This window comes from Equus quagga, chromosome 20 (genome assembly GCF_021613505.1).
Source record: "Equus quagga isolate Etosha38 chromosome 20, UCLA_HA_Equagga_1.0, whole genome shotgun sequence".
Lineage (NCBI taxonomy): Eukaryota > Metazoa > Chordata > Mammalia > Perissodactyla > Equidae > Equus > Equus quagga.
In genome coordinates, this window is record NC_060286.1 from 40,195,544 (window position 1) to 40,222,753 (window position 27,210).

The 27,210-nt window shown below is 58.9% G+C and overlaps 1 protein-coding gene across 3 annotated transcripts in view; it reads left to right on the forward strand.

The window, feature by feature from the left end:
- HHIPL1 (HHIP like 1) overlaps window positions 1–26,651 on the forward strand; it is a 27,314-nt gene extending 663 nt beyond the window's left edge. The window contains exons 1-10 of one of the 3 annotated variants that reach the window (XM_046647911.1): window positions 138–272; window positions 783–1,057; window positions 5,803–6,449; window positions 9,153–9,296; window positions 11,533–11,861; window positions 12,352–12,478; window positions 14,317–14,462; window positions 17,392–17,473; window positions 19,962–20,044; window positions 22,376–26,651. In XM_046647911.1, the coding sequence (XP_046503867.1) occupies window positions 5,899–6,449; window positions 9,153–9,296; window positions 11,533–11,861; window positions 12,352–12,478; window positions 14,317–14,462; window positions 17,392–17,473; window positions 19,962–20,044; window positions 22,376–22,911 (1,998 nt within the window). In that variant the 5' untranslated portion in view covers window positions 138–272; window positions 783–1,057; window positions 5,803–5,898 and the 3' untranslated portion in view covers window positions 22,912–26,651. Of the gene's footprint in view, window positions 1–2; window positions 273–782; window positions 1,058–5,802; window positions 6,450–9,152; window positions 9,297–11,532; window positions 11,862–12,351; window positions 12,479–14,316; window positions 14,463–17,391; window positions 17,474–19,961; window positions 20,045–22,375 lie in introns of those variants that run through there. The other 2 variants (XM_046647910.1, XM_046647912.1) reach the window with 2 other exon arrangements.
- Window positions 26,652–27,210: the final 559 nt, after the last annotated feature.

Below are 27,210 nucleotides of genomic sequence, written 5' to 3' on the forward strand. Positions count from 1 at the left end.
GCATGGCGGGCCGGCGGGCCGGGGCCGGGGCGCTGCTGGCGCTGCTGGCGCTGCGTGCGCTCGGGGCGGCGGCGCACCCGCAGTGCCTGGACTTCAGGCCGCCCTTCCGGCCGCCCGAGCCGCTGCGCTTCTGCGCGCAGTACTCGGCCTTCGGCTGCTGCGCCCCGGAGCAGGACGCCGCGCTGGCCCACCGCTTCGGGGCCCTGGCGGCGCGCGTGGACGCCGACGAGTGGGCCGCGTGCGCCGGCTACGCGCTCGACCTGCTGTGCCAGGTGAGCGGGCGCGCGCCGGGGCCCGGGCGCGGGGTGGGAGAGCGGCGGGGGCGCGCCCGCCGGGCGAGCGACCGGAGGGGTCAGCCGGCTTCAGAACCCGAGGCCCCCGGCGGGAGTTCTTTGGCGCGAGGCGGGGAGACTGGCATCCTGGGACGGGCCTGGGCTGTGCCATTCATTAGCTCTGTGACTTGGGCCTTCTCTGGGCCTCAGTTTCCCCTCCTGAAGCAGGAGGGATGGACAGACGATGTCATCACTCCCTGAGTTTGGGAGTTCCCTGCCCCGCGACCTCCTGGAGTCAGCCCCCCAGTTCGCCGGCCCCGGGAGCCCGTCCTTGTTGGGGCACGAGGGTGGGTGCCGCTCCGTGCTGCCCCGCGCTGCCCCCGGGAGGTAGGAGCCACGGGGCTCTGCAGAGGCCATGGTCAACGCGCTGGGCTTGAGTTTGTCGAGGAGTCTTGGGGGACACTGCTCCCAATGAGGGAGCCCCTCCTTCAGAGCCCCTCCCTCCTCCAGGACCCCCGATATGAGTGGGCCCCGGGCCGTGATGCCCCAAGCGCTCCAGCCCCCACATGGTTCGTGCTGTGCGCTCTCCGTGGGATGGTGCCCCACCCGGCAGAGGAGCTCTCGTCCTTCAAGACCACCTGGGTGGCATCCCTTTGGTGAAACCTCTATGACCCCATCCTCCCTCTGAGGGCAGAGACCCCGCTTCTGTCCACAGCAGATGGTGCCTTAGCTGTTTGTTTTCCTCCTGCGTGGGTCTGATTCCTGAGTGCCTGCCCGGAACCCGGGTGGGTAATGGGGTCGGGGCTGGGAGCCCTAAGGCTGGCCCTGGCCCAGCACCTGGGCAGTGAGAGGATTGAGGGAAGGAGAGGTCCTGCGGTGCAGTGCGGGGTCCCAGCCTCAGCCAGCAGGGACCCACGCTGCGGGGAGGGGCGGGAGGGCTGGCGTGGAGTCAGACATACTGGAGTTTGATCCTGGCTCTGCCCCTCCTGGCTGCGTGACCCTGGGCAGGTCACCGCTGCACTTCAGTTGCATCATCTTTGAAATGGGGTCAATCTTAGCCGCCCCCCAGGGTTGCCACATGGACTAAATGACACATACAAGGGGCTCAATGGGCGATTCAGGTTGGGTTTCTCTAGCACATCCTTGGCTCCCTCTGGCTGCCTAGGCCTGGGTGGAGACTGAACCAGGCCCAGAGGCCAATTCAGGGAAGGCCCAGAGAGGCAAGGACTTGCTCGGTGGTCACACAGCCCAATGGTGGCCATGTTGGGCACTTGGACTGCACTCACTGCCAATGTGAGCAGGCCATCTGGGTGGGAAAGAAGAGGGGCTGGGAGCAGATGGGGGGCCCTGGGGAGCTCCAGAAAGCAAAAAGGGGGCCGCTCACTGAGCCCCCACACTGTGCATCTCAGGAGAGTCAGAATGGTCTGGTCAAGCGTCGCCTCCCTCACGAGCCTGGGGGCGCCGCGGCACCAGGCCCTGTGGTCTCCCAGCCCCAGTCACGTGGCAGGGTTCACACGTCCCCTCCACATTTGTTTATCCAGCACTTACCATGTGCCAGGCTCGCAGGGCAAATGGGGTGGGCAGGTCTGAGGAGCAGGGAGGGAAGGGCCGGTCCTGTTACCCCTCCCCTGGCCGGAGCCTCCCCTCTCTCCTTGGGAACCTTCCCAGGACGCCTGGCCTTGAGCAGCCAGTGGTGGAATGGCTGCAACACCTCACCCCCGGCGTCTCTGGGAGTGACCTCATGTCTGGAGAGAGCTTGGAGAGAGCGGCCGGGGCTGGATTATGGGTCACTGGCGGGGCCTTGCGGGGGGGCAGGAGAGTGCTGGCCAAGGACTCCACTCTCTGGGAGCCAAGGCTGCCTCTGGATTCAGCATGTCCTGACTTCCGCTGGGGAGGGAGGTGGCCGAAGTGCCTTATTTACAAGTTTCAGTAAAAAACGGGCATTCAGGCATTCACATCTGCCTTGGGGAGATGGACTCCAGACAGGACAGAAACCGTGAAAACATGCCCACACCCACGGTCCCCTCCAGAGCCTGCCCCCTTCTGGCACCCACAGCTCCTACAGATACCCAGCATGGCTCCTTAGCCCGGAGCCCTTCAGAATCTTTCTTGGGGCTTTGCCCTCGTCCAGCTGATGCCTGTGTCTTCAGGAGGAGAAAAGGCAGCTTGTGACGTGGCATCCGGTCCCCAGGGTGGTTGGAGCAAGTCACTGCACATAGTGAGCCATCCCTATGGCTGGGATTGCCTCCCTGAGGACCTGAAGTCGTCGAAGCCTGGCTTCTGATGGAAATCGGTGTGAAACATGCTCTGCAGGCTGGTGTGCTGGGCAGACGTTTCCCCGGGACCTGGTAGGAGTTAGCCCTGTGCTGGGTGCTAAGACAGTTGGCAAGTTGCAGGCCCAGCCTCAAAAGTCCCCTTGTTCAACTCAGGAGACAGACACATAGATGACAAGAATGTACAAAAGCTTTCCCAAGGGTGACCGAATACTATGGGGGAAGAGGGAGAAAGGCCAGACTTTCCCTGGAAAAGTCAGGGAAGGCCTCCTGGAGGAGGGAACATTGAGTTGCATCTTGATAGCCCCTATTGTTTAACATTTACTGAACAAATACCATCATCATCTCAATTTATTCCTCCCAACAGCTCCATTAGGTGCGAATTCCTTTTCCCTTTTACAGATGAAAACGTAGGCACAGAGAGGTTAAGAAACTTGCCCAAGGTCACACGGGGAATGGTACACTCAGTCTCCAGTGTGCTCTGACTCCAAAGTCCTTCTCTTAATCACATTGCCATATTGCCTGCCTTCTTGAAGCCCCACTGTGTGCTGGGCCCTGGGGTCCCTGCCCTGGAGAGTCCCCAAGTCTGTGGGTGGACAGCCATGCAAAGAGATAATGAAGTCCTAGCCAAGCAGGCCAGCTGAGCCATCTCTGGCCATGGTGAGGTGATGGCAGATGTGGAGAGCTCACCCCACAAGCTATAGAATTACAATATGGTGAGAGTTGTGTCTAAGATATGGACAGAGGGCTGTGAGAATAGCCACAAGGGCCAGGGGGCGGTCAGCTTCCTGGGAGAATGGAGGAGTAAGAGAAGACTTTTGATTAGGGCCTCGAGTCATGAATAGGAGTTTTCCAGATGCAGCAGTGGCGAGGAGGGAGGGTCCTACGAGAGAGCATTGTGCACAAAGACCCTGTCTTCCTAAAGCACCGGTGGTGCACAGAAGCCTTTGGGACTCAGGACCACGAGTCCTGAGTGTCAGCGACAATGGCGTCCTTGGGGCAGGAAAGGGGGCGGGCTGTTTGCTCTGTGCTGAATGGCCCAGAGCTGAGCAGTGTGGTCCTGGGTTGGTTTCCGAGGGTTTCCTGCTGCCCCCCCCCACTGGCCACTATGAGACCAGTTGCTGATCACCCTCTTTACCAGCAGCGATCACAGCAGCCTCTTGTCATTTCCGGCTTCTGGACCACGCAGGGCTGGGCCCCAGGTTTGCACTGTGCGTGAGTGAGGGTACACAGGCCGTGAGGAAGGGCCTGCCGGACCCGGTGCTTTGAGGCACGGATGCTGAAACTCCCGCCTGGCTCCCCGGAGGCCCTCCTTGCTCCCGCTAGTTCTGAGCTGGGCTTTGATGAGTGGCGGGCACTCAGCTTGGCTTCCAGAAGTCTGTTCTGCCCCCCGCTGTGTCTCTGGAGCTGAGGACAGTGCTTGGCACACAGGCAGTGTCCAGTACACACTTGCTGAATGAAACGTTGCTGACTGACCTGGAAAGAGCCCCGGTCTGGACGTCGTGAGGCCTGGGTTTGAGCCCTGGCTTGGTCACTTCTTGGCACGTGGCCCTCTTTGAGCCTCAGTTCCTCATCTACACAGTAGGAGTCACGATGACCCTACCGTGTAAAGCTTCAGTGAGGTGTGTGCACGCACTGGCTGAACTCACAGGAGGCTCCGGGGGACCGTGGGAGGGACGACACTGCACAGACACCCGGGCCTGGCTGTCTGGCCCAGTTGCTGGCTGAGTGGAGCATGTGAAACATGGTGTCCCTGCTGTGCCTGGGTCAGTGACTGACCACACCTGCAAGCTCATATCCCCAAGAGGCCTCAGCCTCACAGTAGCAGTAGAGGGGCCAGGAGGACAGGCCGTGGTGTGACCAAAAGCCACAATCATGTAACAGGAAGCAGTGGCCCTGGCCCAGAGCCTGAGAACTCAGCCAAGAGGGCAGCCTGCCACCCACTGTCCCTGGAGGCCTCCTGTTGGAAGCCGGCCTGGCCCTGCCTGAGAGGGGGCTGTGCGCCTGTCTGTGCCTCCCCTACCGCAGGAGGAGCAGCCCCCTGAGGGCTCTGGGGGCCCCCAGCTGAGTCAGACTGGGCCTTGGCCTGGCGAGCTCGTGATGGGGAGAATTGCGTGTCAGACACAGACAGAAATAATTACATCCGCAAAGGTTGGGGGGCTCTAACCGAGGGAAGTCCTCATAGAGGTTGGGGAGCTGAGGCCTCTGGGCAGGTGGGGTGCAGGGAAGGTGCCACGGTGTGAGGGGCACTTAAGTAGGCTTGGGGGGTGTCGGTAGGAGGCAGCCAGTGGAGCTGGGCGATACCCTGCTTCTCCCTTCCTCCCACCCTCCAACCCCAGCCCTCCACTCTGGCAGGCCCCTCGGGCAGGGCTTCCCATGGGCAGTGGGCGTTATGACAGATTCGCAGACGTACACGTGCTCGGGAGGCGGGGTCGGCCCAAGATCAAACCCAGACTCCTCCATGCTGACCAAATGGCCTTGAACGACCCTGGGGGCCCGTGCCTCAGTCTCCCCATCTGTGCCACTCTTCCCATCGTGGGTTCTTGTGAAGATTAAGTGAATGATGGAGGTAGGAGCCCTTATTCACTGCTAAGGGCTGGCCGGGGGTAGGTTACTGTTGGGCACCTTCCCTATGAGCCTGCTGTGTGCTAGACATCATCTTAGGCTCTGGGATAGGGAGTGACCAAGACAGGCGAAATTCCTTCCTCGGGGATTTTATGTCCTGAGGAAGACGGACCATAAACATGTAAACATTAATTTTTATTATACTATTAGGGAATGTTCCGTTTTTTGTTTTTTTAAGCCGAGCCAGGCGCCAGGAGGAAAGGGGATGGTGGATGGGTGGTCTAGGAAGACCTCCCGGGGGTGCCCCTCTTTATTTAGGGACCTAAGTAAAGTGAAGGAGTAAATCACGCAGACACAGGGCAGAGGCATCATAGTAACAGTACATATAGGTGTCTCAGACCCTTCCTGGCACAGAGCAGGTGCTCAAGAGTGGCTGCTGAGGCTGTCATTATTACTTGTAGTAGGAATATTGTGGTTATTTGTTCTAACAGAAACATGAAGGCAGAGAAAGAGAACGAAAGCGAGGAGACACAGGCCCGTTGTAGTTGAGACTCATCGTGACAGTCAGATGGCACTGTCCCCATCTTATGGATCAGCAGCCTGAGGCTCTGGGAGGCGAGGTGACTCGCCCCAGGTCTCATGGCTGGTGAGTGCCACCCCAAAGGACCCCTGAGCCGTGTCTGTCCCTGCAGGAATGCTCGCCCTACGCGGCCCACCTCTACGACGCTGAGGACCCCTCCACGCCCCTGCGGACGCTGCCCGGACTCTGTGAGGACTACTGCCTGGACATGTGGCAGACGTGCCGGGGCCTGATCCGCCACCTCTCGCCCGACCGCGAGCTCTGGGCGCTGGAGGACAACCGTGCCAAGTTCTGCCACTACCTGTCCCTGGACGACACGGACTACTGCTTCCCGCGCCTGCTGGTCAACGAGAACCTCAACTCGAACCTGGGCCGCGTGGTGGCCGACGCCAAGGGCTGCCTGCAGCTGTGCCTGGAGGAGGTGGCCAACGGGCTGCGCAACCCCGTGGCCATGGTCCACGCCCATGACGGCACGCACCGCTTCTTCGTGGCCGAGCAGGTGGGGCTGGTGTGGGCCTACCTGCCCGACCGCTCGCGGCTCGAGAAGCCCTTCCTGAACATCAGCCAGGCCGTGCTCACCTCGCCCTGGGAGGGCGACGAGCGGGGCTTCCTGGGCATCGCCTTGCACCCTGGCTTCCGGCACAACGGCAAGCTCTATGTCTACTACTCAGTGGGGGTCGACTTCGACGAGTGGATCCGCATCAGCGAGTTCAGGGTCTCTGAGGATGACATGAACACCGTGGACCACCGTTCTGAGAGGTGTTTCCCCGGGGAGCCCAGGCCGGGAGGGGGCAGGGCTGAAAGTCGCCGGCATGCTCCGATAGGCACTGGTGTGCGACCGTGCCAATTCATGTGGGCCACACGGGTTGTTAAATATTTTGCACATCATGCCCAGGAAGGGGGCTGATCCCATGTTCTGGGGGTCCGGGGAGGGACAGTGGCCAAACAGACATCACAGGGTCATGTCCAAATTCCCAGATCAGGTACTTTAGATGGGTCATTTCATTTGGTTCTCAAAAAAGCCCAGTGAGGTCAGGGTTCTTTTCCCCATCTTCCAGATGAGGAAGGGGAGGTTTGGAGAGATGAAGTGACCCGCTGGGTGACATAGCTAGGAGGCATCAGAGCTGGAACGCCAGTCATCTCCCAAGCCCATCCCATGGCCCCACCCTGTCTCCTATGGCGAAGGCACCATTCTCAAGTCCCGTTGTCCTCTTCTCCTCCCGCTGGGCCCTCTGCGCCCCTGGCAGGTACATCCATTCCTTGCCTCCCAGCCTCGGCTCCTCTCGACACTGAGCCTGCTCTCTGTGTGTTATTTATGCTCCATCTGTGTTTAAAATGAGTTTGACTTGGCCTGGCACAAAGGGCATACTGTCAGTCTGAGTCCAATGGAAAAATAAACCCTGGACCAGGTGATTCAATGGGCAGAATCTGATCCTGGGAATTAGTCGTTTGAGTGTTAGAAAGGATGAAAGAGCAACCTGGGGAAGGAGTGAGGCGACTCTCAACTTAACAGCTGATGGATGCTGCATCCCTCTCTCAGGCTGGAAGGACCAGGTGATGGGGTGGGGTTCTGAAGCCCCAGAACTGGGGCCACTCTGGGCGGGCTTAGCAGGGGCAGTTGGAGGCAGGGAGGAAGTGCAGCTCCTGCCAAGACGCTGCCCAAAGTAGAGAGATAGGGAGAAATACCCCGGCTTCTCCCTCCCTCCCGTGCTCCCATCTCCCGCCAGTGCCTTCCATTGGCTGAACCTAGCTGGAGGCCAGCTAGCAAAGGAGCATGGGAGATGTAGTTCACAGAGCTGGCCCGCTGAAGTAGAGAGCAGGTAGTGGGAGGGTCAGGACTGGATCTGAGGGCAAACAGGCAAGTAACAGCACATCACGAATTTGACAAACCTGTAAAATTTTGACATGGAAAGTATAAAAAGGAGAAGGAATCAAATATGCTGGCCATGAGGGCAAGTGTGGATCTTGTCATGAAGCATTAATTTTGACTATGAGCTTCCTGGCAGCCAGAGGAAAAGGAGAAAACATAATTCTCGTCTTATTGTACAACCAGTTCCCCAAGAGAGATCAAGTTTATCGTATGGATCTCACAGAGGGATAGAAGGGGTGTGTCTTCAACAGTGACTCTTAAAAATTGCTTCCCGATAAAGACTGAAGATGGATATACACAAAATATACAGATGAACATATTTTAGAGTGAGAGTTCAGTGAGGGTCCTCTGGGGACCTCTCAAGTGCAAGCCTAGAACTTGACTCAAGCAGAGGGAGAGGTAGGCATGGCTGGCTCAGGGCGAGACAGGAATGAGTGGTCACCCTTGCCTGACTCAGCTGTCAGTCTCTGTCCCTAGGGCTGGGGTCCCAATGGGAGGTGGACGCCCCACAGTCTAAGCTGGCCTTCTTACGGAGGAGGACCTGGAGTTTGGGGGTGCGTGTGGCTCACCAAGTCACGGGTATTGGCCTCACAACAGAAAGGCTTCTGGTCTTGGCTCTGAAGGAGCCAGAGTCCTGCGTTCAAGTTACTTGATCTTGGTTTTTCTTATCTGTATTAATAAGGGATTAATAAGTCCACGACCAACGCTGGAAAACCTAAAGCACCCTAAGCATTTTGGTTGGAGGGAATTTAATACAGAGGGTCGTCTACAAAGGTGCCAGAAGAGCCGCAGAAGGAAAAGGGCAAGGTTGAGTTGCCTAAAGATGAGAAACCACAAGAAGCTGGAGGAACAGAAGGGAATAGTCTGTGGTGCTGAGCTCGCTGCTCCTAGTACTGAGATGTCTGGGCGGAAACCCAGGAGTCCACGTGTGCCAGCCACTGTTGCCATCTCCCCACCCGCGCTTCTGGAGGCAGTGCCCGAAGCCAGGGAAACGCGGTTTCTCCCTTCCCCTTGCCTTCCAGTCTCCATTGGCAAGCCCTACCCGGACGCCAGCTGGCTGGCCGCACAGTGGAAGGTTTCCCGCCACGGCAGGAAGGGAGGTGGCTGAGGGGTGAGGGTGGGAGCTGAGCACCACCCACACCATCCAGGCCGCCTCCTCAGAAGTTACGGTAGATAGCAAATGAGGGGCTGTGTGGGAAGTGCTCCAATTAAGTGGCTGGTGGTTATGATGATGAGGAAACCCGTTGTGCCGGTGAGTGGGTCAACAGTTTCACATGATCATAACAGGGCAGTTGCTAGCAGTGGGGCGCAGGACAAAAAGCACTAGGCCAGAACTAGAAGACCTGAGCTCTAGTCCCAGATCTGCTACCTTGGGCTTTGTGACCTTGGGCAAGTTGCTCAACTTCTCTGAGCCTCCAGGTCCTCCTTGGCACAGTGGAGTGAATTATGCCTGCCCAGCCTACCTGTTCCTTGTAAAAATCACCTGCTGTAAAGGATGTGACGTCCTTTTGACTTTGAAGTGACATCCAAGAGAGAGGAATGTTAATTGCTGAGTTTTTTTTGGCGGGGGGGGGATGTTAATCTTCTTTTAGGATCATCCTGGAGATTGAAGAACCAGCCTCGAACCACAATGGGGGCCAGCTGCTCTTTGGGGACGATGGGTACCTCTACATTTTTACCGGAGATGGCGGCATGGCCGGAGACCCCTTTGGAAAGTTTGGAAATGCCCAAAACAAGTATGTTCTGATTTGGCTGGCTGGTGGGTTGGTTTACATGCTCTTCTGGGGCCACACAGTGTAGGCAGCAGAAAGGGCTTTGGGCCCCAGCTCAGCCTGCAGCTAGCCCCCTGGGGACCCCAGGCAGGTCACCTGCTCTCCTCAGTTAGAGGGGAACAGCCATCTCCACAGAGAGGCTTGTCATGGGGAAGAAAGGCAATCGTGTTTGTCGAGAGCCAGGCACAAAGCCCACTTGTCATGGGGACATGAGAAGTGGCATCAGAGAGCCTGTGGGAAGATGAGATTTTCTCTGGTCAGCCCAGCCCTGCTGGAACCAGAGGAAGGAAAGGGTGCTTCCCAGAGCAGCTGGGGCCTGAGAGCTGGTTGCAGCAGGGTGGTCTGGGCAAGTGGGTTTCTGCCCCAAGGTCATCCATCATGACCCACAAACTGAAGCACGGTCTTGCTCTCAATTACCCACTTCCTGGCTGGAGCAGATGGCCTATCATCATTCCACTCCTTACACACATGCACACACGCACACACACACACAGTCTCGTGAGTGTAGACAGGGTGCCCAGGAGTCTCAGGGCAGCCTCCTCCACTCTCTTAGCCAAGATGACAAAACCTCCCTCAGCCCAGAAAGTAAAAATAGCGAGTGTGCTGTTGACTACAGTAATTAAAGTGTCCCAGCGTGTGACTTGTGCTTTCCTGTGTGACAGTGGAAGAATCGTTGCAGCTTTCTCGTGTTTGGGATGTGTTTAGAGACAAAGTTGAGAAAATAGAAATTAAGGATTTGTGGATAATTGGACAGAACTTAAAACATAATTTCGCTGCTGTGAGTTTTGCCCACTTACATATGGAAGCCCGGGGCGTGCTGTGCGGGCTCCCGGCTGTGAGCTGCAGCTTGGGGCCGAGCAGGCTGGAGTGGACGGGAGGAGGGGAGCTCACAGGGGCGAAACCTGAACGCCGGCAATACGTGATGAACTGTGGGGCATCTATTGGGGGAGGATTTGTCACCGTTTAAGAGGACAGGAGGGAAATGCCTGGGCGCTGATGCTGTGTGAGAATGATGGGTACCCAGTGGCATCAAATGGGTAAACCATGCCAGTCTGCCTGGAGGAGGCACACCAAAATGCTAACAGCAAGGAAAAAACCACGTGGTCATTACGTAGGTGCCTCAAAAATCACAGATGAGAAGTGTGTGTTCGCTTCCCTACATCTTCAAGCACCTTGAGAGTTCCCCGGTCACGTGTCTCTTTCTCACATGATGAAGGAAACCCCGCAAGCTACTCACCCCTGCGTGGGAGCTGCGTGGAAGTTAGGGCCACACCCCTATTCCATGTGGCTCTGGAGGGCATGTCCTGATGTCTCCTGGCTCCAGGGGCCCCAGAAGCTGCATGGCACCGTGGGGTGCCCAGCTCCCAGTCCCAGAGCTGCCTGGGGGAGCTGGCAAGTCCTCCCCGTCTCAGAACCTCAGTGGAGGTAGGGGTGGTGGGTGTGGGGTGAACTGAATTGCCACTGAGCCCCCACGGCTCCCTGACAGGCCCTGGGGGTGTGTGGGAGAAAAAGCAGGAGCGTCAGCCTCATGTCCTGCTGTCGTCCTCTTCCCTCTCCGGTCCTGATCTGCCCTCTCTGTGAGGTGCACTCGACTTTGCAGTCGTTCATTCGTTCACTCAGCAAACACTTTGTGATTCACTGTGCTGGAAGAAAACTGTAAATACAAGTCATTTTTCTAGGAGCATTTTTGCGCTGTGGCACAACACTGTAGGTAGGCAGGAAGGAGGGACCGCCTAACATTACAGGGGAGAGCAGGGGTGTGGGGAGGGTAGAAACAGCTTGGGTTTCTGCCTAGGCTGGATTCCAGCCCTGCCATTTACTAGCCGCGTGGGACGTTGGGCACGTTCTGTGACCTTCCTGAGGTCAGCTGCCCCACCTGTAACATGGGGATCACAGTAGGACCCACCCACCTAGAAGGTTTGTTGTGAGGATGAAAGGAGGCAATAGATGGCGTGTGTGTCCAATGCTGGGGACATGCTGGGGACAAGGCCTGGCGCACAGCATGGTGCTGATAGATGTGGAATGAATGATTGAGGTTACCCAGCTGGTAAGCAGCTGCGGAGGACTGGATCCCCAGGTCACTGGCCCCACAGCCGAGGCTGGCTGTGCACCTGGCTGGGCCGTCGGCGCCGGGCCCCTGCCCCCCCCTGCGGCGCCCGAGGCCACCCCGACCGACCGCGCCTTCTCCCCCTGCCCGCAGGTCGGCGCTGCTGGGCAAGGTGCTGCGCATCGACGTGGACCGCAACGAGCGCGGCCCACTCTACCGCATACCGCCCGACAACCCGTTCGTGGGCGACCCCGCCGCGCGGCCAGAGGTCTACGCGCTGGGGGTGCGCAACATGTGGCGCTGCTCCTTCGACCGCGGCGACCCGGCGTCGGGCGAGGGCCGCGGGCGCCTCTTCTGCGGCGACGTGGGCCAGAACAAGTTCGAGGAGGTGGACCTGGTGGAGCGCGGCCGCAACTACGGCTGGCGCGCCCGCGAGGGCTTCGAGTGCTACGACCGCAAGCTGTGCAACAACGCCTCCCTCGGTGACCGCCCCCGCCCCTCTCCGCGCCCCGGGGACCCCCCTCCCCGGATCGGACCCCATCCCCCACAGCTGTGAACCTGCGCCTCCCTGGGTGGCCGCGCGCGCCCCTGGGGATCCCAGGATCCTGGATCTGTCCCCCACCCAACGGGATGTGCGCCAATGCCTCCGTTGGAGACTCCTGCGCCCCTCTTTGGGACCTCCCCTCGCCTCGCCCCTCGTCCCCACCTATCCCCACCTGTCCTGGGCTGCTCCTCGCCTCTCCTCCCCCCGCACTCCCCCAATCCATGCTGTCCTCGCTCTGCAAGCTCTAAGCACCTTCTTCCCTGCGTGACCATCTGGGGTCCCATCGTGGGCCTTCCTGGTGACCCGCACATCCCCTCGCCCCGCAAGACTCGGGACCACCCCGAAGTTTTGCTGTAGGGGAGGGGCTGGCCCCACCGAGGACCCGCCCGCAGGCCGCTGACTCACCCCGGCTTCTCCCCGCTCTGCAGATGACGTGCTGCCGATTTTCGCCTACCCGCACAAACTGGGCAAGTCGGTCACCGGCGGCTATGTGTACCGGGGCTGCGAGTACCCCAACCTCAACGGCCTCTACATTTTCGGCGATTTCATGAGCGGGTAAGCGGCCTGACAGCAGTTCCGAAGGGCAGGGAGGGCAGACGTGGAAGGTGGGGGAACATGAGCAACTTCCTGGACGGGCTCAGGGCCCCTCTTTCCTGGGGAAGCCAGGACCGTGGCTGCACCACCTGACCGGGGCCCCAGGGAGCTCTGGTCCAGGTGAGGACACAGAGGCCTCCCTGCAGGGGACAAGGGAGCTGGAGCCCTAGCTCAGGTCTGACCTTGGGGGCCCGTGGAGGCTTGCTGCCCAATTCCCACCTCTATGCAGTACCTCCTCCACCGAGGGAGACCCTGGGGGGGGGGGGGGGGGGAAGGGCATGGGAGTGTGGGCAGTGGGGATGAGTCACACCCCAAACAGGCTTTGGAGGAGGAAAGAGAACATACCCCCCAAGCCTACTCGGGGTCAGACTCTTCCCAGGGGAGCTGATGGGGCCTCATGACCACCTTGTTCTCCCATTGTACAGAGGAGAAAACTGAGGACCGTAGAGGCTCAGGGAGGATATACACCTGGCATGATGCTTAAAAGCGCAGCTGAGATTTCTTGCGTCTGAATCCTGGCCCACTTATTAGCTGTGTGACCTTGAGCCAGCTACTTCACCTCTCTGTGGCCAAGTTGCCTCATCTGCAAAGTGGAGATGATCATAGTCCCTGCCTCCTAGGGTTGTCTGAGGAGCGAATCAGTTACTACGTATCTAGCACTTAGGATCGAGTATGTGCCCAATATCTGGTGGCTCTTAATTATCCCACCCTAGCCTCTACACGTGAGGGCGGCTGCGCAGGGCTCCTCGGGGAGGAAATGAGGAAGCCTGGGGCTGGCAGCAGAATTCTCACCTTGTGCAGCTGCTGACTGGGCTGGGTTTGTGGCCAGTTTGTCTGCACCTGGAGCTGAGAGAAAACCTGACCTGGGCCCCCAATGCTGGATCCTTCTTCCAGCTCCACCCCTTCCTTGGGGTCTGCCTCTGGGGCTCAGCTGTCCCATCTGGAAAGCGGGTCTGGATGAAGCCTCTGTTTTTACCCCGATTCTGTTTCCCCTTCCACCCTCCCCCAGGAGAGCCAAGTCACCTGACCACAGAAATTCAACTAATTTTTCCAACATTTCCCAAGCCCCTCTGCTGGGTCAGGCTTCACGCCAGGGCCAGAGCGACAGAGCTGGGGAGAACCTCATACCCGACTCAGAGAGAAAGACCCACACTCGGCCCACTAGTCCAGCCTCAGAGAGCCTGTGCACAGTGCTGGGGAAGCCCAGGGCGGGGGCAGTCAGGAGGGCTTCCTGGAGGAGGGGACGTCTGAGCAGGGCCTGGAAATATCAGCAGATGATTGACAGGTGGAGAAGGGAGTAAGGGGCAAGATCAGCATAGTTTGAAGATGCCCAAGCTCCAGCTCATGCTCTGAAGTGGAGGCAGCTCCAATGTTTGTGCAAACTCCATGGCACCAGCCTTGGAGGGTTCTGAAACCAAGGTCAGCTCCTGACTGCCTCCTGCTGGTCATCGGGTGGGGCTGAGCTGAGGGGGCAGGGACCGAACTGGTCTTGTCCCACCCTCCTTCTCTGGTACACAGAGTGCATGCAAGGCCAGCTTCATGGACATGCAGCCAGTGCAGCTGCACAGGGCCCCATGCTCAGGAGGGCCCACACCTGGTATAATGCTCTGCTGTCACTGTCTTGCACTTCTTAATACTTTTTGATCAATGGGCCCTGCGTGCTCATTTTGCACTGGAGCCTGCAAATTCTGTAGGGTCCTGGTTGCATGGATAATAGAGGAAGGGATGGACGGATTGGTGGGTGGGGTTCCCCTGGGCACCATGCCAGGCAGGACCCCCCAGCTCCTCCTCCTTTGCAGGCGTCTGATGTCCCTCCGAGAGAACGCAGGGACAGGCCAGTGGCGGTACAGTGAGATCTGCATGGGCCGTGGCCAGACCTGCGAGTTCCCAGGCCTCATCAACAACTACTATCCGTATATCATCTCCTTCGCGGAGGACGAGGCCGGTGAGCGATCCTGCGGCCTCTCTCTCCATCATCATGCCTGGGACTGGTCCCCCACGCCGTGGGTCCTTCTGGCCTGGGATTGCAGGGGTCTCAGGCCTGCAGTCACCTTCAGACTGAGGAGAAGGGTGTTCAGGGGGCTTGAGACCCCGCTTGGGCATCAGTCCTCATCTGTGATGGTGGAAGTGCAGGCATCTGCAGGAAGAGGCCTCCCGAGGCCTCCACGGCCCTGGGTTCCTGATGGCAAATGTATCTGGGCCCGAAAAGTGAAGCCACGTTGTCTTCAGAAAGTGGGGGGGTACCGCCTTCCTGGCTGTTACTGGGTCCCCCATTCGCCGCTTGCATTTTCAATGCAAGAAACAAGGGGGAGGGGCGAGGAAGAGGGGCAGCAGAGGCTGCTCCTGCTCCGGCCTCCTGCCTTTGTCTTTGGCCCTGGGATTGTCCCTGGACAAAAGCCGAGGGGCCCCCAGGGGGGCCTGGTGGATGCTTGGCCGGGTTGCTAGGCAACGCCCCCCCCGGGGCCTTTCAAGGGTGTCCCCTGCAGGGCCCGGTGCCCAGAGCCCCCAGGCCCCAGTCTGGGAAAGCTTTGTTGAACCGACACCCGTCAGAATCTAAATTTTCAAAAGGGCAGCCCCACCCCCACTGCCCTCCCCAAGCCCACTGGGCCCTTGAAAGCCCTTTCTTTTGGTCAATAGGGGGTTAAGGTGTTTTGGAAGGAGGGCTGCTCTCTCCACCCTCCCCCTCAACCCCCCCACAGCACACGGCCTGGAAGGTGCAGTTCCCGAGGGGCCCTTCCTCAGCCCTCTGAATGACACCCAGTGATGGACAGCCAGGAGGAGGCCCCCCTGAGACAGAGAGCTCAGGGACCGCATGTCGGGGAGCTTGGGCAGGCGGCCCCTGGAAGGCCGGGCTCCACTGCAAGCAGGCCTCTCCCAGCTCCCAGCTCGGGCTTCTGCCTCTCTGCTTGTTCTTCTGACACTTGCAAATTACAAAACAAGGGCCTCTGCTGGCCCGGTGTCCTCCTGGGACAGTCCGCACCGCAGAGATCAAGAGGGCAGCATGGTCCCGGGCAGGGCCTGGCAGTGCCAGTAGGGGCTCGCTTCCTGCCCGTGCATGGGGTTGGGCCCATAGCTCCCAGCAGATCAAGGCTGGAAGGGGCCTTGAAGTGTGCCCGGTCCAACCCTGTCACTTTACAGATGGGGAAACTGAGGCTGACTACTCATGCCCAGTCATGGTGGGGGTGGGGGGACTAAACCCAGCCTGGCCCCTGGAGGCCTCCCAGAGCAGCCCCTTAAACTCCAGCTTGGTCAGCCAAAGGAAGACAATGGAGAAGGCATTCCAGCTGAGGGCAGTGTGTGCAGGGAGCCCCGAGTTGCTCCAGGGTACTGGACGGTAGGTGCGAGGGCTGCACAGCCAGAGAGAGACAGTGGCTCCCAAGCACCTCTCTCCAGAAAGAGGCCCAGAGAGGGACGTGAGGGCCCAAGCCTACACAGCAAATTCATAGCTGTGCCTGTGGACTCTCCAGCAGGAATCAGCTTACCGGGGTACCCTGCTCCTTCCCACAGGTTGCATCATCACCCTGTGGGCCTATTACCCCCGACCAAGCAGCGTTGGTGCTCCTGGAAGGGGGTCAGAGGCCACTGACCGCTCGGCATCCTGCCCTCCCCAGCCCCCAGCTCCCCACCACAACTGGGTCAGTTACGCAAGTCGCCTCTCAAGGGTCTTCCCCTTCGTAGAATTCCCCTGGTTTCCTGGGCCTTGATTCTCAGACCCCACCCCCATGCAGCCCTCCCTGACTGCACCAGTCGCCAGGGACATGCTTTCCTCCTAGCTCCCACCTCCCTGTCTGTGTGGCCTCTCCTTGGGGAAACCACCTTCGTCCCCATCCTTGGGACACCTTTCCATTGTCCTCCTACAAGGATACTAGCATGGCTGGACCGTCACATTGAGTCACACATGCCTGTGTCTGGGCCTCTCAGCCATGATGTGTCCTACACTGGTGTGGGCTTGGGGGCAGCAGACGTTCCTGAGTTCCACGCCTTGCTTAACCACTCACCAGCTGAGTGACTTTGGCTAAGACACTTGACCTCTCTGAGCCTCTGTTTTCTCATCTGTAAGATGGGAATAATGGAGCTCATTTCCCAGGGAGAGGTGCCTTTGGCAGCAAGGGCTGGGGGCAGAATGGGGGTGGGGGGGAGCGGAGAATTCACATTCCCTGAGAACATCTAGGGCGCCAGGTGCTCACAACTCTGCTCCTGCCCTGAGAGGCGGAGGGAACCGAGGCTCGGAGCAGGGCTGTCCCAGGGCTGCTGGTGCTCACCGGGTGAAGCGCAGGGGCTGGATAAACACCAGAGACTCCTCGAGAGCTTGCATTCTGCCTGCTGGGCATGGAGAGAGACTCTGGCCTCCGGGACTTGGCAGGACCCGATCCTGGATGACGCTAACAAGAGCAATAATAGCTGATACTGATGAGCATTCCAATGTGCTCTTTCAGTCCTTATAACAGCCCTGGGAGGCGTCCCACGTCGGGGCTGAGGAAGCTGAGACTCCGAGCCTCGTGCGCCTGCAGTCCCCGAGTAAACAGTTAGTGGGGGGCTTGGCTGTGGACCCTCATATGCGCCCAGAGTTGTGCGGTGCTGGGCGGGGACCAGGGGTGGGGCTGGGTCACCAGGAAGGAGGCAAGAGTGGAGGTCAGAGCCTGGTGGATCGGAACAGAGCAGCCGGCGGCCAGGAGACTGTGCCACAGAGGCCGGTGGGCATGTCTGCACCCCTCTCTCAGACTCAGCTTCCAGTTCTGGGGACTGGAGAGCAACGCTGACCTGGAACGCCCCCTCATGGCTCGCTGAGGTTGGGGTCCCTCTCAGAGCCTGAGGTGGGGGCATGGGACTGGCCAGGACAGCGTCCTCACTCCCTGCCTTGTTTCTTGTCCCAGGGGAGCTGTACTTCATGTCAACAGGCGTGCCGAGTGCCACTGTGGCCCGTGGGGTGGTGTACAAAGTGACTGACCCCTCCAGGTGAGTCCCTGCCCTCGGCATGGCCTGAGCTCCTCCCGAGCTCCTCCATCACCTCATTTCCCTCTCGACACTCTCTGAGGGGCAGGTTATTAACATCCCCGTTATCCAGGTGGGAAAACTGAGGCCCGGAGAGGGGGAGTGCCTAGCCAAGCCCAGACCGTGGGTGAGGGGCAGACCCAGGATTCAAAAATGGGATTCAAAGTCCAGCTCTATTCACGATAAGAGGGAGCCAAAGATATGGATGGGGGCCAAGAAGCATAGGCCCCACCATCACCTTTTTAAAAAATAATTCTTTTTTAAGTTTTAGAATAGTTTTAGGTTTGCAGAGAACTTGCAAAGATTGTACAGCATTTCCCTTATTCCCCTCACCCGGTGTCCTCTGTTCTTATCATCCCGTATTATCATGGGATGTTTGTCACAGTTAATGAACCAACATTGGTACATTGCTCTTAATTAAACCCCACACTTTTTTTTTAATTGAAACAATTCCATACTTTTCAAAGAAAGACTTCTCTAGTTTTTCCCTGGAGCCGTTTTTCTGCTCCAGGGTCCCGTCCAGAATCCCACATTACATCTAGTCTTCATGTCTCCTGGACGTCCTCTGGTCCATGACAGCTTCTCGACATTCCTTCTTTACCACACGTTTTCTTTTAAAGCTCAGATCTATTAATTATTGATAGAACTATTGTCAAGAAAACGTCAGCACTTCCTCCTCTCCTGCTTTGCATTTTCCTGAGGACTCAGCTGCCTTCATCTCCAGGATTTATGTCATCGCGGAGGGGCACATGCAAACTGCATTTTTCTTCCTACGTTTATCCCTATTTTGGATAAACATTTCCACGTTGCCTCGTCACCCTCAAAAGGTCATTTTCAACGACCACGTAATTTTCTGTTGAGTCACTCTGCCGCAATTGTCTTACCCATTTCTCAGACATTTAGGTTATTTCCAATTTTTTAAAAGAGTGCTTCTCTAAGGGAGCATCACTCACACGGAGCAGCTGATTCACGCCAGATGCTGCCTTAGACCCGTCATCTCCTTTGGTTTGGGCAGCACCCTATCGGCCTATTTTCCCTGCAACAGAGGGACCCGAGACTCAGGGAGTTCTCGAGCTCACCGTCTCATCTCGTGGGTCTCTTGTCTCCTGGGTCAGAGGAGCCAGAAGCAGGCTGGACGCCCCTGCCCTCCCTACCCTCAGCCCTTCTCATCTCTTTTGTTTTCCTCTTTTGGAATAACTATGTCTTTTTGCATCCACAACAGTTTGCATAGGGGCCCTATTACAGAACATTTGGAAAAGGAAGAGTTGGGAAGTGGGGGTGGGGGTGGGGCAAGGTCATCCATTGCCACCCACAGTAACCACCATGGCATTTTTTGGTGTATCTCCTACCCTTTTGCACATCAAAGATTTTTTAATGTAATTTTCTTAAGGAACAAACCCTGCTGGGTCTGTGTGAAGTGCGAACGTTATCTGGAGTCCAGGGCAACCAGAAAACCCGCCCTTTCTGCAGCTTTGAGAAGTGTGTGTGCCTGGTGCGTTCCTTCAGCCTCTGGGGGAAAAGGCTCATGTCCCTCCTCGGTTTCCCACTTTTGCCAAGCCTGTCTGGAAGCCACCCTGAGTCACGTGGCTGCTTCACCCCGTGGGCTTTCCCCTCGTGCTGATGGAACCTATTGAAGTCTTGGACCCACGTGGGTCAGCCCCACAATAGGGTCAGTCCCATTCAAAGACTCACAGATCCACAGCCAAAACCTAATTAAAATGGGATTCCATTCCTTACTTGTGCCCTTCAAAGATGTCAAAGGAGACCCAATTCACAGCCCTGGCAACCCTGCAATGACTCTTTTCTCTCCCAGCTCTCTCAAACCCCACCCTCCTAGGCCCCCAGAGCCTCCCCACCCCCCTCCCCGCCGCCAGCCCTGAGGTGCTCCCTCTCTCCCACTTTATTCTTTCTATTGACCTCACCTTTCCCTGCTTCCCCAGGCAGAGGAAACGCTCAGATTCTGCAGCACCAGAAACCCAGTAACCAGAGGGGCAGAGAGAGACCCTGCTCAAAGGCCGTGGGGGTTGGGGCCAGGGCAGGGTGCAGGAATCAGGCTGCTGTGACAGTTACAAGATCGGCCCGGCAGGCTGGGCAGGAGAAGGACCATGACATTTGATCACATTCCAAGGACAGTTCATGCTCTGAATTAGAAGTGGCTCAGGAAAGAGTGAGCCACCGGCCCTCGTGCCCTTCCGGCAGAGGCTGAGCTTGGCAGGCTGTGGTAGGGGATTCCTGCCCGGGGTTGGGTTCTTAGAGCCCTGGGGGCCTGGAGCGGCAAGGAGGCTGCAGGCCACTCAGTAGGTGCTCCACAAATGGCCGTTGTTGTTACGGTCCACACCTGCCCCAGCCTGAACGCACCCCAGCCTTCCCCCTCCCTGCCCGGCTGCAGAGAAAGGGCAGATGTCAGGGGGCCATGCTCGGGTGAGACTCATGACCTCCTGTGTGTCGGCAGACGGGCACCGCCCGGCAAGTGTCGGATCCAGCCCACGCAGGTGAAGGTGAGGAGCCGTCTTGTCCGCTTCGTGCCCAAAGAAAGTAAGTGCCTGCAATGGGGGAGGGGAGCGACTGCAGCCCACACCCAGCTGCCCTCTGTCAGATGTGGGACCTCCATGCCCTTCCTTGGCCCCTTCGCCTAGCACCCAGCCTGGCACACATTAGACATTTAGTTAAAGAGGGTGGAGCTCCTTAAATCCCCATCCACTCAGGTGATGTGTGCCTGTCCCAGGCCGTGGGTGGGGGTGACCTGAAGGGGCTGCAGGCCTCAGAGAGGGCACAGCAAGGGGAGTGACAGCTGGTGCCAGGTAAGGTATACTCAGTTCTCAGGAGGGACAGAGAAAGAGGATGTAAATGCATGTGAGGAGGACTGGAAAGTTATTCTAGGCACGAGGGTCCCTAGGGGAGGGGGCTTTTGGGCTGAGCCTGCCATGAGACAGTTCCATTCTGACAGACGTGGGGGGGGGGGGGGGGGCTAGTGCAGGCAAGGCCACGGTGACTGCCTGTGGGATCTGGGGCCAACTGAAAAGGGTGTGCCTCGAGGAGGGCGCTGTTCCACTGGGCCCCAGCTAGGGAGGAACAGAGACCCAGTGTTGCCAGACCTTCCAGTGCGTCAGACAAGGAGGAAATCCATCCATCCCTCCATCCATCCATCCATCCATCCATCCATCCAACCATCCTTCACCACATGCTTGTGCTTCTTACTGGGAATGTGATGCTGAGCAAGATGGATATGGTCCCTGCCTTCTGGGATGGTTCCCTACAATCACCTGATGTGAAAGTGTTGGCAACTAGTTCAAAATTTAAAAAACCACCCCATGGGCCAAAGGATGTACTTCAGCAGGCCAAGTGTGCCCAGCAGGTCACCAGCTGGTGGACAGAGTGTGGGAGGAGCAGGAAGAGGGGGAGGCTGGGCACCTGGGCAGGTGGGGGTGCCCGGAAGGAGGACAGTTGGGGGAGGGACCAGCTCGGTGTTTTGGGAAGTTCATTCTCACCACAGCTGGTTTCGGGCCTTGGTGAGTTTTCCAGTTACTTGTTTCGCAGTTTCTGGCACTTTCATTAGTTACCTGTGTGTGCTGGATGCTGGGGCCACAGAAGTCAGACCAGGCCCTGTCCTGGCTGAGACAGACAGAGAAGTCATTTAGTGTCCCAGGCCCTGTGACAGAAGTGTGTGCCAGGTGCCATGGGTTTTTCAGACCAGTGCAAAACTGGGGAAGGGTGGAGGGGGATCCTGGGTGCTGAGGGGTGAGCCTGGAACAAAAAGGAAGGGTGCCCTTGTGGGCAGGGGGCAGTCTAGGCAGAGGGGGAAGGAAGAGCCCAGAAGCCAGGCAGCTGGGGAGCCCGAGGCCTTCCCTGTGGGTGGAGTGGGGATGGGGTCAGGGCGAGGGGCGCGTGTAGCTCATGTCACAACGTGTCACCCTGCTCCTGGCCCTGACCTGCATCGAGGCCCTTTCTCAGCCCCCATCTCAGCGGTTTTCCAAGTGGGAATGGCTGAGGTGAGGGACTCGGAGGGTTTGGGCTGATGGCCCTGGATCCCCCGCATAGCAACTGAGTGGTTTGGGGGGTCCAGCCTCCCCTGAGGGTGGCAGCACCCGACAGACTGAGGTAGAGTGAGGTTGCTCCCTGTGGCTGACCTGGGCCAAGGGTGAGGGCCACGTCTTGCAGGGACAAAGGGCCTCACCCACCTCAGCTCTCCGATGCCTGCTGTGTCTGGGCCTGGGGGAGGGCTAGCTGGGCAGCGGGCCCTGTCCTGCCTCCACCCCCTCTGCTCAGTGTGGGCCCCAGCCCCGCAGCCAGAGAGCTCCCATCCAACCCTTGCGATGGGCAGTGGGGCCAGCAGCCTTGGGAGCCTGGAGGAAGAGCTTGACGCTGACCAGAGGGGTCCGGGACAGTCCTGTGGCCTTCTTGCAGGTCTGCCTCCACCCTCCGCAGGTTTTCCCCATCCCTGGGCCTCAGCTTCCTCACCCTTACACCAAAGATTGGAACCAGAAAGGGGCACTTGCTCTGAGAAGCCCTCCCAGACACCCCTCCCTTCCACTGCACTCTCGGGTTTACAGTGTGAGGGGCCTTCCCAGGGCCAGACCGGGGGCTCCCAGGAGGGCAGGGCTGGGGCTGAGGGGACACTCAGCAACAGCCTGGCACAAAGCAGCTGCCAAGGAATGTGTGGGGGAATGACTGAAGAAGCACCTTGCACTCAGCTCCAGGCTGGCATCCTGTGGGGCACCACTGGCTCCCCAGGAGACACCCCATCCAGAGTCTGAGTGGAAGGCAGAACGGGGACATCTTTCCCTGGAGTCTGCACTCCAGGACGGAAAGCTAGGGTAGGCTGGGGCGGCCAGGCTCCCTCTGACGGCAGGCTCTTCCTCTGTGCAGAGTTCATCCGGAGGACGGAGAGCACCCCGCGGCCCACAGCGCGCGCTCCCACCAATGCACCCCGCCGCAGCCGCCCCACAGCTGCTCCTCCCGCGCCCACCCCGCGGCCGGCACGGCCCACCCGGCGGCCTGGGGGCCGGAGAGGCGGCGGGCGGCGGCGGGGGCGGCCGGGCACAGCGGACCCCGCGCCCTCGAACGGTGCCGTGCGCCTGGTGCGGCCCGCGGGCTTGAGTCCAGGCCGCGGGCGCGTGGAGGTGTTCGCGGGCGGACGTTGGGGCACCGTGTGCGACGACGCCTGGGACACCAAGGCCGCGGCCGTCGTGTGCCGCCAGCTGGGCTTTGCGCACGTGGTGCGCGCCACCAAGCGCGCCGAGTTCGGCGAAGGCCGCGCACTGCCCATCCTGCTGGACGACGTGCGCTGCAAGGGCGGCGAGCGCACCCTGCTGGAGTGCACGCACGCTGGCGTGGGCACGCACAACTGCGACCACCAGGAGGACGCGGGCGTCGTGTGCAGCCGAGAGGACCCCGACATGTAGCCGAGCATCCTCCCTCCGGCCGGAGCCTGGCAGAGCCCCTTTACCCTCTGCGCGCCTGGTGCGTGCACGCGAGTCCCAAGGTGGAGGAAGTCAGGGGGTGTGGTGCAGGAGGTGGCGCATCTGTGATGCTGTCCTGTGGACCCGTGTGAGGTGTGTGCAGTGCATGTGTGTCCTTGCAGACTGAAAGCCAGAGCGCGTGGTTGGGTCTGAGTGGTCCCTGTGGGTGTGTGGTGGTGAGCCTGAGCTGTTCATTTCTTACCTTGAGCACCCCAAGCAGCAGCAGGAGCATCATCTGGCAGTGGAACCCTGAGTGCTGAGGGCAGCCACTCTTCAAGGACAGACATGGCCCCTGGCTGCATTAACAGAGGCACAGCAGGCAAACTGAGGGAGGGGCCAGGCCTGCCCTGCCCATGGCTGGAAGGGAAGGCCCAGCTGAAGAATGTGTGGCCTGAGGGTGGCCCAAACAGCGTGGACTGGTGGCCCAGCAGTCAGAGGTACTGAGAACAGAAAGGCATCCAGTGGGGCAGAGGGCAGCCGTCAGACCAATGGGTCCAGGGTGACCCTAGGCCATGGATAACGTAATGAGGGGCAGGTTACCTGGGGAGGGCTGGCCGGGGGTCACTGGACCTCTGGGAGAAGCATCCTGGTCACCTCGGACCTCATCATCACGCTGGGCCCATGTGGGTGCTCTGGGGAGGGTGCTGAGCCCCCCAACCCTGAGGCTTGACTCTCCCCTACTCTCTGGGACCGAAGCCACCCCTGTTGGCTTGGCCAAGCTCCCACCTGCCCACTCCAAGCACCTGGGCCCCTGGGCTTCTCTACTTTGAAGGCTGTGTTGGGGCCACTGGGGCCACCTCTGTCACCTCCAAACCCACGCCTGCTCACTGAAATGCCAGGGTCCCCTCTAATTCCTCCAGCCCCACCCGGGGCCGACCAGGCTGTGGGTCCAGTGAGACTACTGATGCTCTGTCCCACAGGGCTGTGCCAACAATGTGACTGTTTACAGACCCCTTCCTGCCTCTTTTGTCTGACCCAGGCTTGCCTGGGAGCTGGGGATGGGGGTGCAGGGAGGGGCTGGCAGCGTGGGGGGCTGGGCGCAGCCTCGCTCCTGCTCACAGGTGGAAATTCCTTTACCCACTGAGGGCCTCAGCCCTGGCTCGAGCCAGGCCTGTCAAGGGGCATCAAGTACAGCTGGGCTCAGCCTCTGATGGGGGACGGGGAGGACAGGATATGGCCTGTGTTGCAGGGCTGCAAGGGCTCTCGGTGGGGCACCCCCACCCGATCTCTGTGTTGTTCTGAGAGTCGAGCTGGCACGAGGGCCGTGTGCCTGGCAGAGGCAGTGGCTCTGTGAAGCTCTGCCGGGTGAAGCTGCGTCTGGCTGCAGAAGAAAGCTGCAGGGTCGCCCTCGGACTCCTCCTACTCTGCCCTAAGTGGGGTCGGCGAGGGCCCTGGGCCCTTGTGGCCTATCTGGCCCTGTTGAGTCCCCCGTGGGAACCCGGGTTAGCCCTGCTGTCCAGTGGGGCCTACGTGCTGGGCACCGTCGTGAGAACAGTGCAGTGTATGTGAACCTGCTCAGTGCCCAGGACAGCTGCCCTTCCTGCCCCTCCCCGCCCTGCTGCACTCCCGCCTCCTTTCAAGGCTTGTAGGCCGCGCCACCGCAAGGTGTGACCTGGCACGTGGGGCAGAAGTGATGGGGGACACCTGCCCCTGCACCTCAGCACCGACAGCCAGGGGCCCCCCTCTGGGGCTCCAGCACCTTCCCCCAAGTGGCGGAGTGGTCTGGCCCTGAGTGTCACTGTTGTTTTGCAGGATGACTGGGAGAAGTCCCAGGTGCCTCCACTCCCCAGGGCAGCGCTGGCCTTGGCCTGCCAGTCCTCCAGACAGGGTCCCCCCCCAGGCTCCGGACAAGACGTGGGCTGCGGCCTGACTCCTGAGCAAGAAGTTAACACCGACCCACTGCTCCTGAATAGTAATATCCTGAGGTGGCCAGCTGGCATTCGCAGGGCACTTACTGTGTGCTAGGCACTGTTCTAGAAGCTTCACATATTCCTTACTCCTTTAATCCTCAAAATAGCTCTATGAGGCAGGTGCCATAGTCACCCCTCGTTTTACAGATGTGAAAGCTGAGGCCCAGGGGGGCTTAGTTACTTGCCAGATGTCGCACAGCCAATATTTGAAACCAGAGAGTCTGGCCCTGGAGCCCCAGCTGTGGGCTGTCACCCTGTGCTGCCTAAAGAGCATGGAACTCCCCTCTTTGGGCCCCATCACTGTACAGATGGGGACACAAGCCCAGGGAGGGGCAGAGCCAGGTGCGGACTCCCTCTCCAGTGCTCCTTTCACTCCAGTGCCTACAGCTGGCTCCAAGGAAGCATTCACAAGTGACTCTGTCCCCAGCGTCTTTGGGCCTGCTGTAGAGTCCTCCAGGGTCTCTAGGGATGGGGCCGGCCCAGGCCAAGGCTCCCTCTGCTCACTCCCAGCCTCTGCCCTCACCCGCTCTAATCCGGCCTCCGGTCGGCAGCTAGAGGGATCTCTCAGAGCCTAAGCTGCTTAGGCTGCTTCACCCGCAGCAGAGCTCCGGAGCCCCTGGAGCCCACTGCTGCAGGGATGTCCCAGGTGTGGCCCCACACCCAGGACCGCATCCATGGTGTCAGCCTCGCGTAACAACACTCCGGGGCCCTGACTGGGCCTCATTTCTTCCTCGTTCACCTGCATCCCTCAGCCAGACCAGGGCCCTGAGTAGCCACCCTTCTCCTCTGACAACAGGAAAGGCCCTCTGCCCTGACAGCTGCAGTCAGTGGCTAAGGCATGCAAGCTAGTGGGCAACCGTCAGCTCCCCGAGGCACCCCTGGGTTTACGCCTGACAAATGCTCAACTGGGAGGCTAGAGATGGGGGTTCCAGCCTTGGCTGTGTGACCTTGGGGGAGGTCACTTAACCTCTCTGAGCCTCATTGGAAACCAGATAATCAGCACGATTATTGGAAGAAAAATGAGGTTACATTTACCAACAAGCCCAGCTAGTTCCGGGTTGCTTCCTGGACAGAAAGCTCAATACCAGGCTGGTGGTGTCCACACTGGTGGTTGCCAACTGCGCAAGACAGGGTGGGAAGGAGCATGCTGTGTGGAGGGACCAGCATGAGAATGATCTGGGGACAAGTCCTCAAAATGGGAGGAAGATGAGCCCCTTCACGCTGCTCTGTGGAACCCAAGTCTTCCTGTGGGGGCGTCTGTTCTCTCACCGGCCCTGCTGAGAACTAGCGTTTATTGAGGACTGACTGTGTGCCAGGTGCCTCAGGGGTGCCAGCTCATCTAAGCCTCACAGTGGCCCCATAAGGCACCCTTGACATCACCATCCTTCTTTTCCAGATAAGAGCACAGATCCCCAGGGAGGGTAGTCTTGGGTCCCACGTTCAGAAGGGGAGGCAGCTTTGAGCCGCTCAAGTGAGGGCAGCCGCTTCAGAGCCACCTCTTCTGCCTGCATCTCCCTCTGCTTCCTGCTGGGAAACCACTTCCTGTATGGCATCGTCTACACTGCTGGTTCTCAAACTCGAGCAGAATCACTTGCAGGGCTGGTTAAAACACAAGTCGCTGGGGTCCTGTTAGAGATTTTGACTCAGTAAGTCTCGGTGAGGCTGAGAATTTGCACTGTCACACCGGCGGGACTGAGATTTGCATTGTGACACCGGTGATGCTGATGCTGCTGGTCTGCGGGCCACACTTTGAGAATCGTTGTCTATACTAGTGCTGTCCAATAGAAATATAATATGAGCCACATAGGTAATTTAAAATTTTTTAGTAGCCGTGTTAAAAAAGTAAAAAGAAACAAGTGGAATTAATTCCAACAGTATATTTTATTTAACCCAACGTATTCAACAATTATCATTTTAATCAATATAAAATATCCATGAGATTTTTTACATTCTTTTTTTGGTATTAAATTGATGTAATCCAGTGTGTATTTCACACACACAGCACATCTCAGTTTGGACTAGCCACGTTTCAAGTGTCCCCCTGCCACGTGTGACCAGCAGCTACCATGTGGGAGAGCCTTCCTCCAGATCTTCCCAGGGAAGGGCCAGGTGGTTGGCCACGTGCTTCCAGGCAGCGCCCTCTACTGGCAGCTGGTAGTGCTGCCTGCACAGGCAAAGGACCCCGGATCTCGTGTGCCTGCCATCTCAACATTGCCCACCGGATCACAGGAGAGCTGGGAGAATCAGAGGGGGTGGGCAATGAGGACTTGGTGCTCATAAAGAGGGAACACTCTTGACTCATCCCAGTCAGGGACAGGGGTGCTCTGTTGAC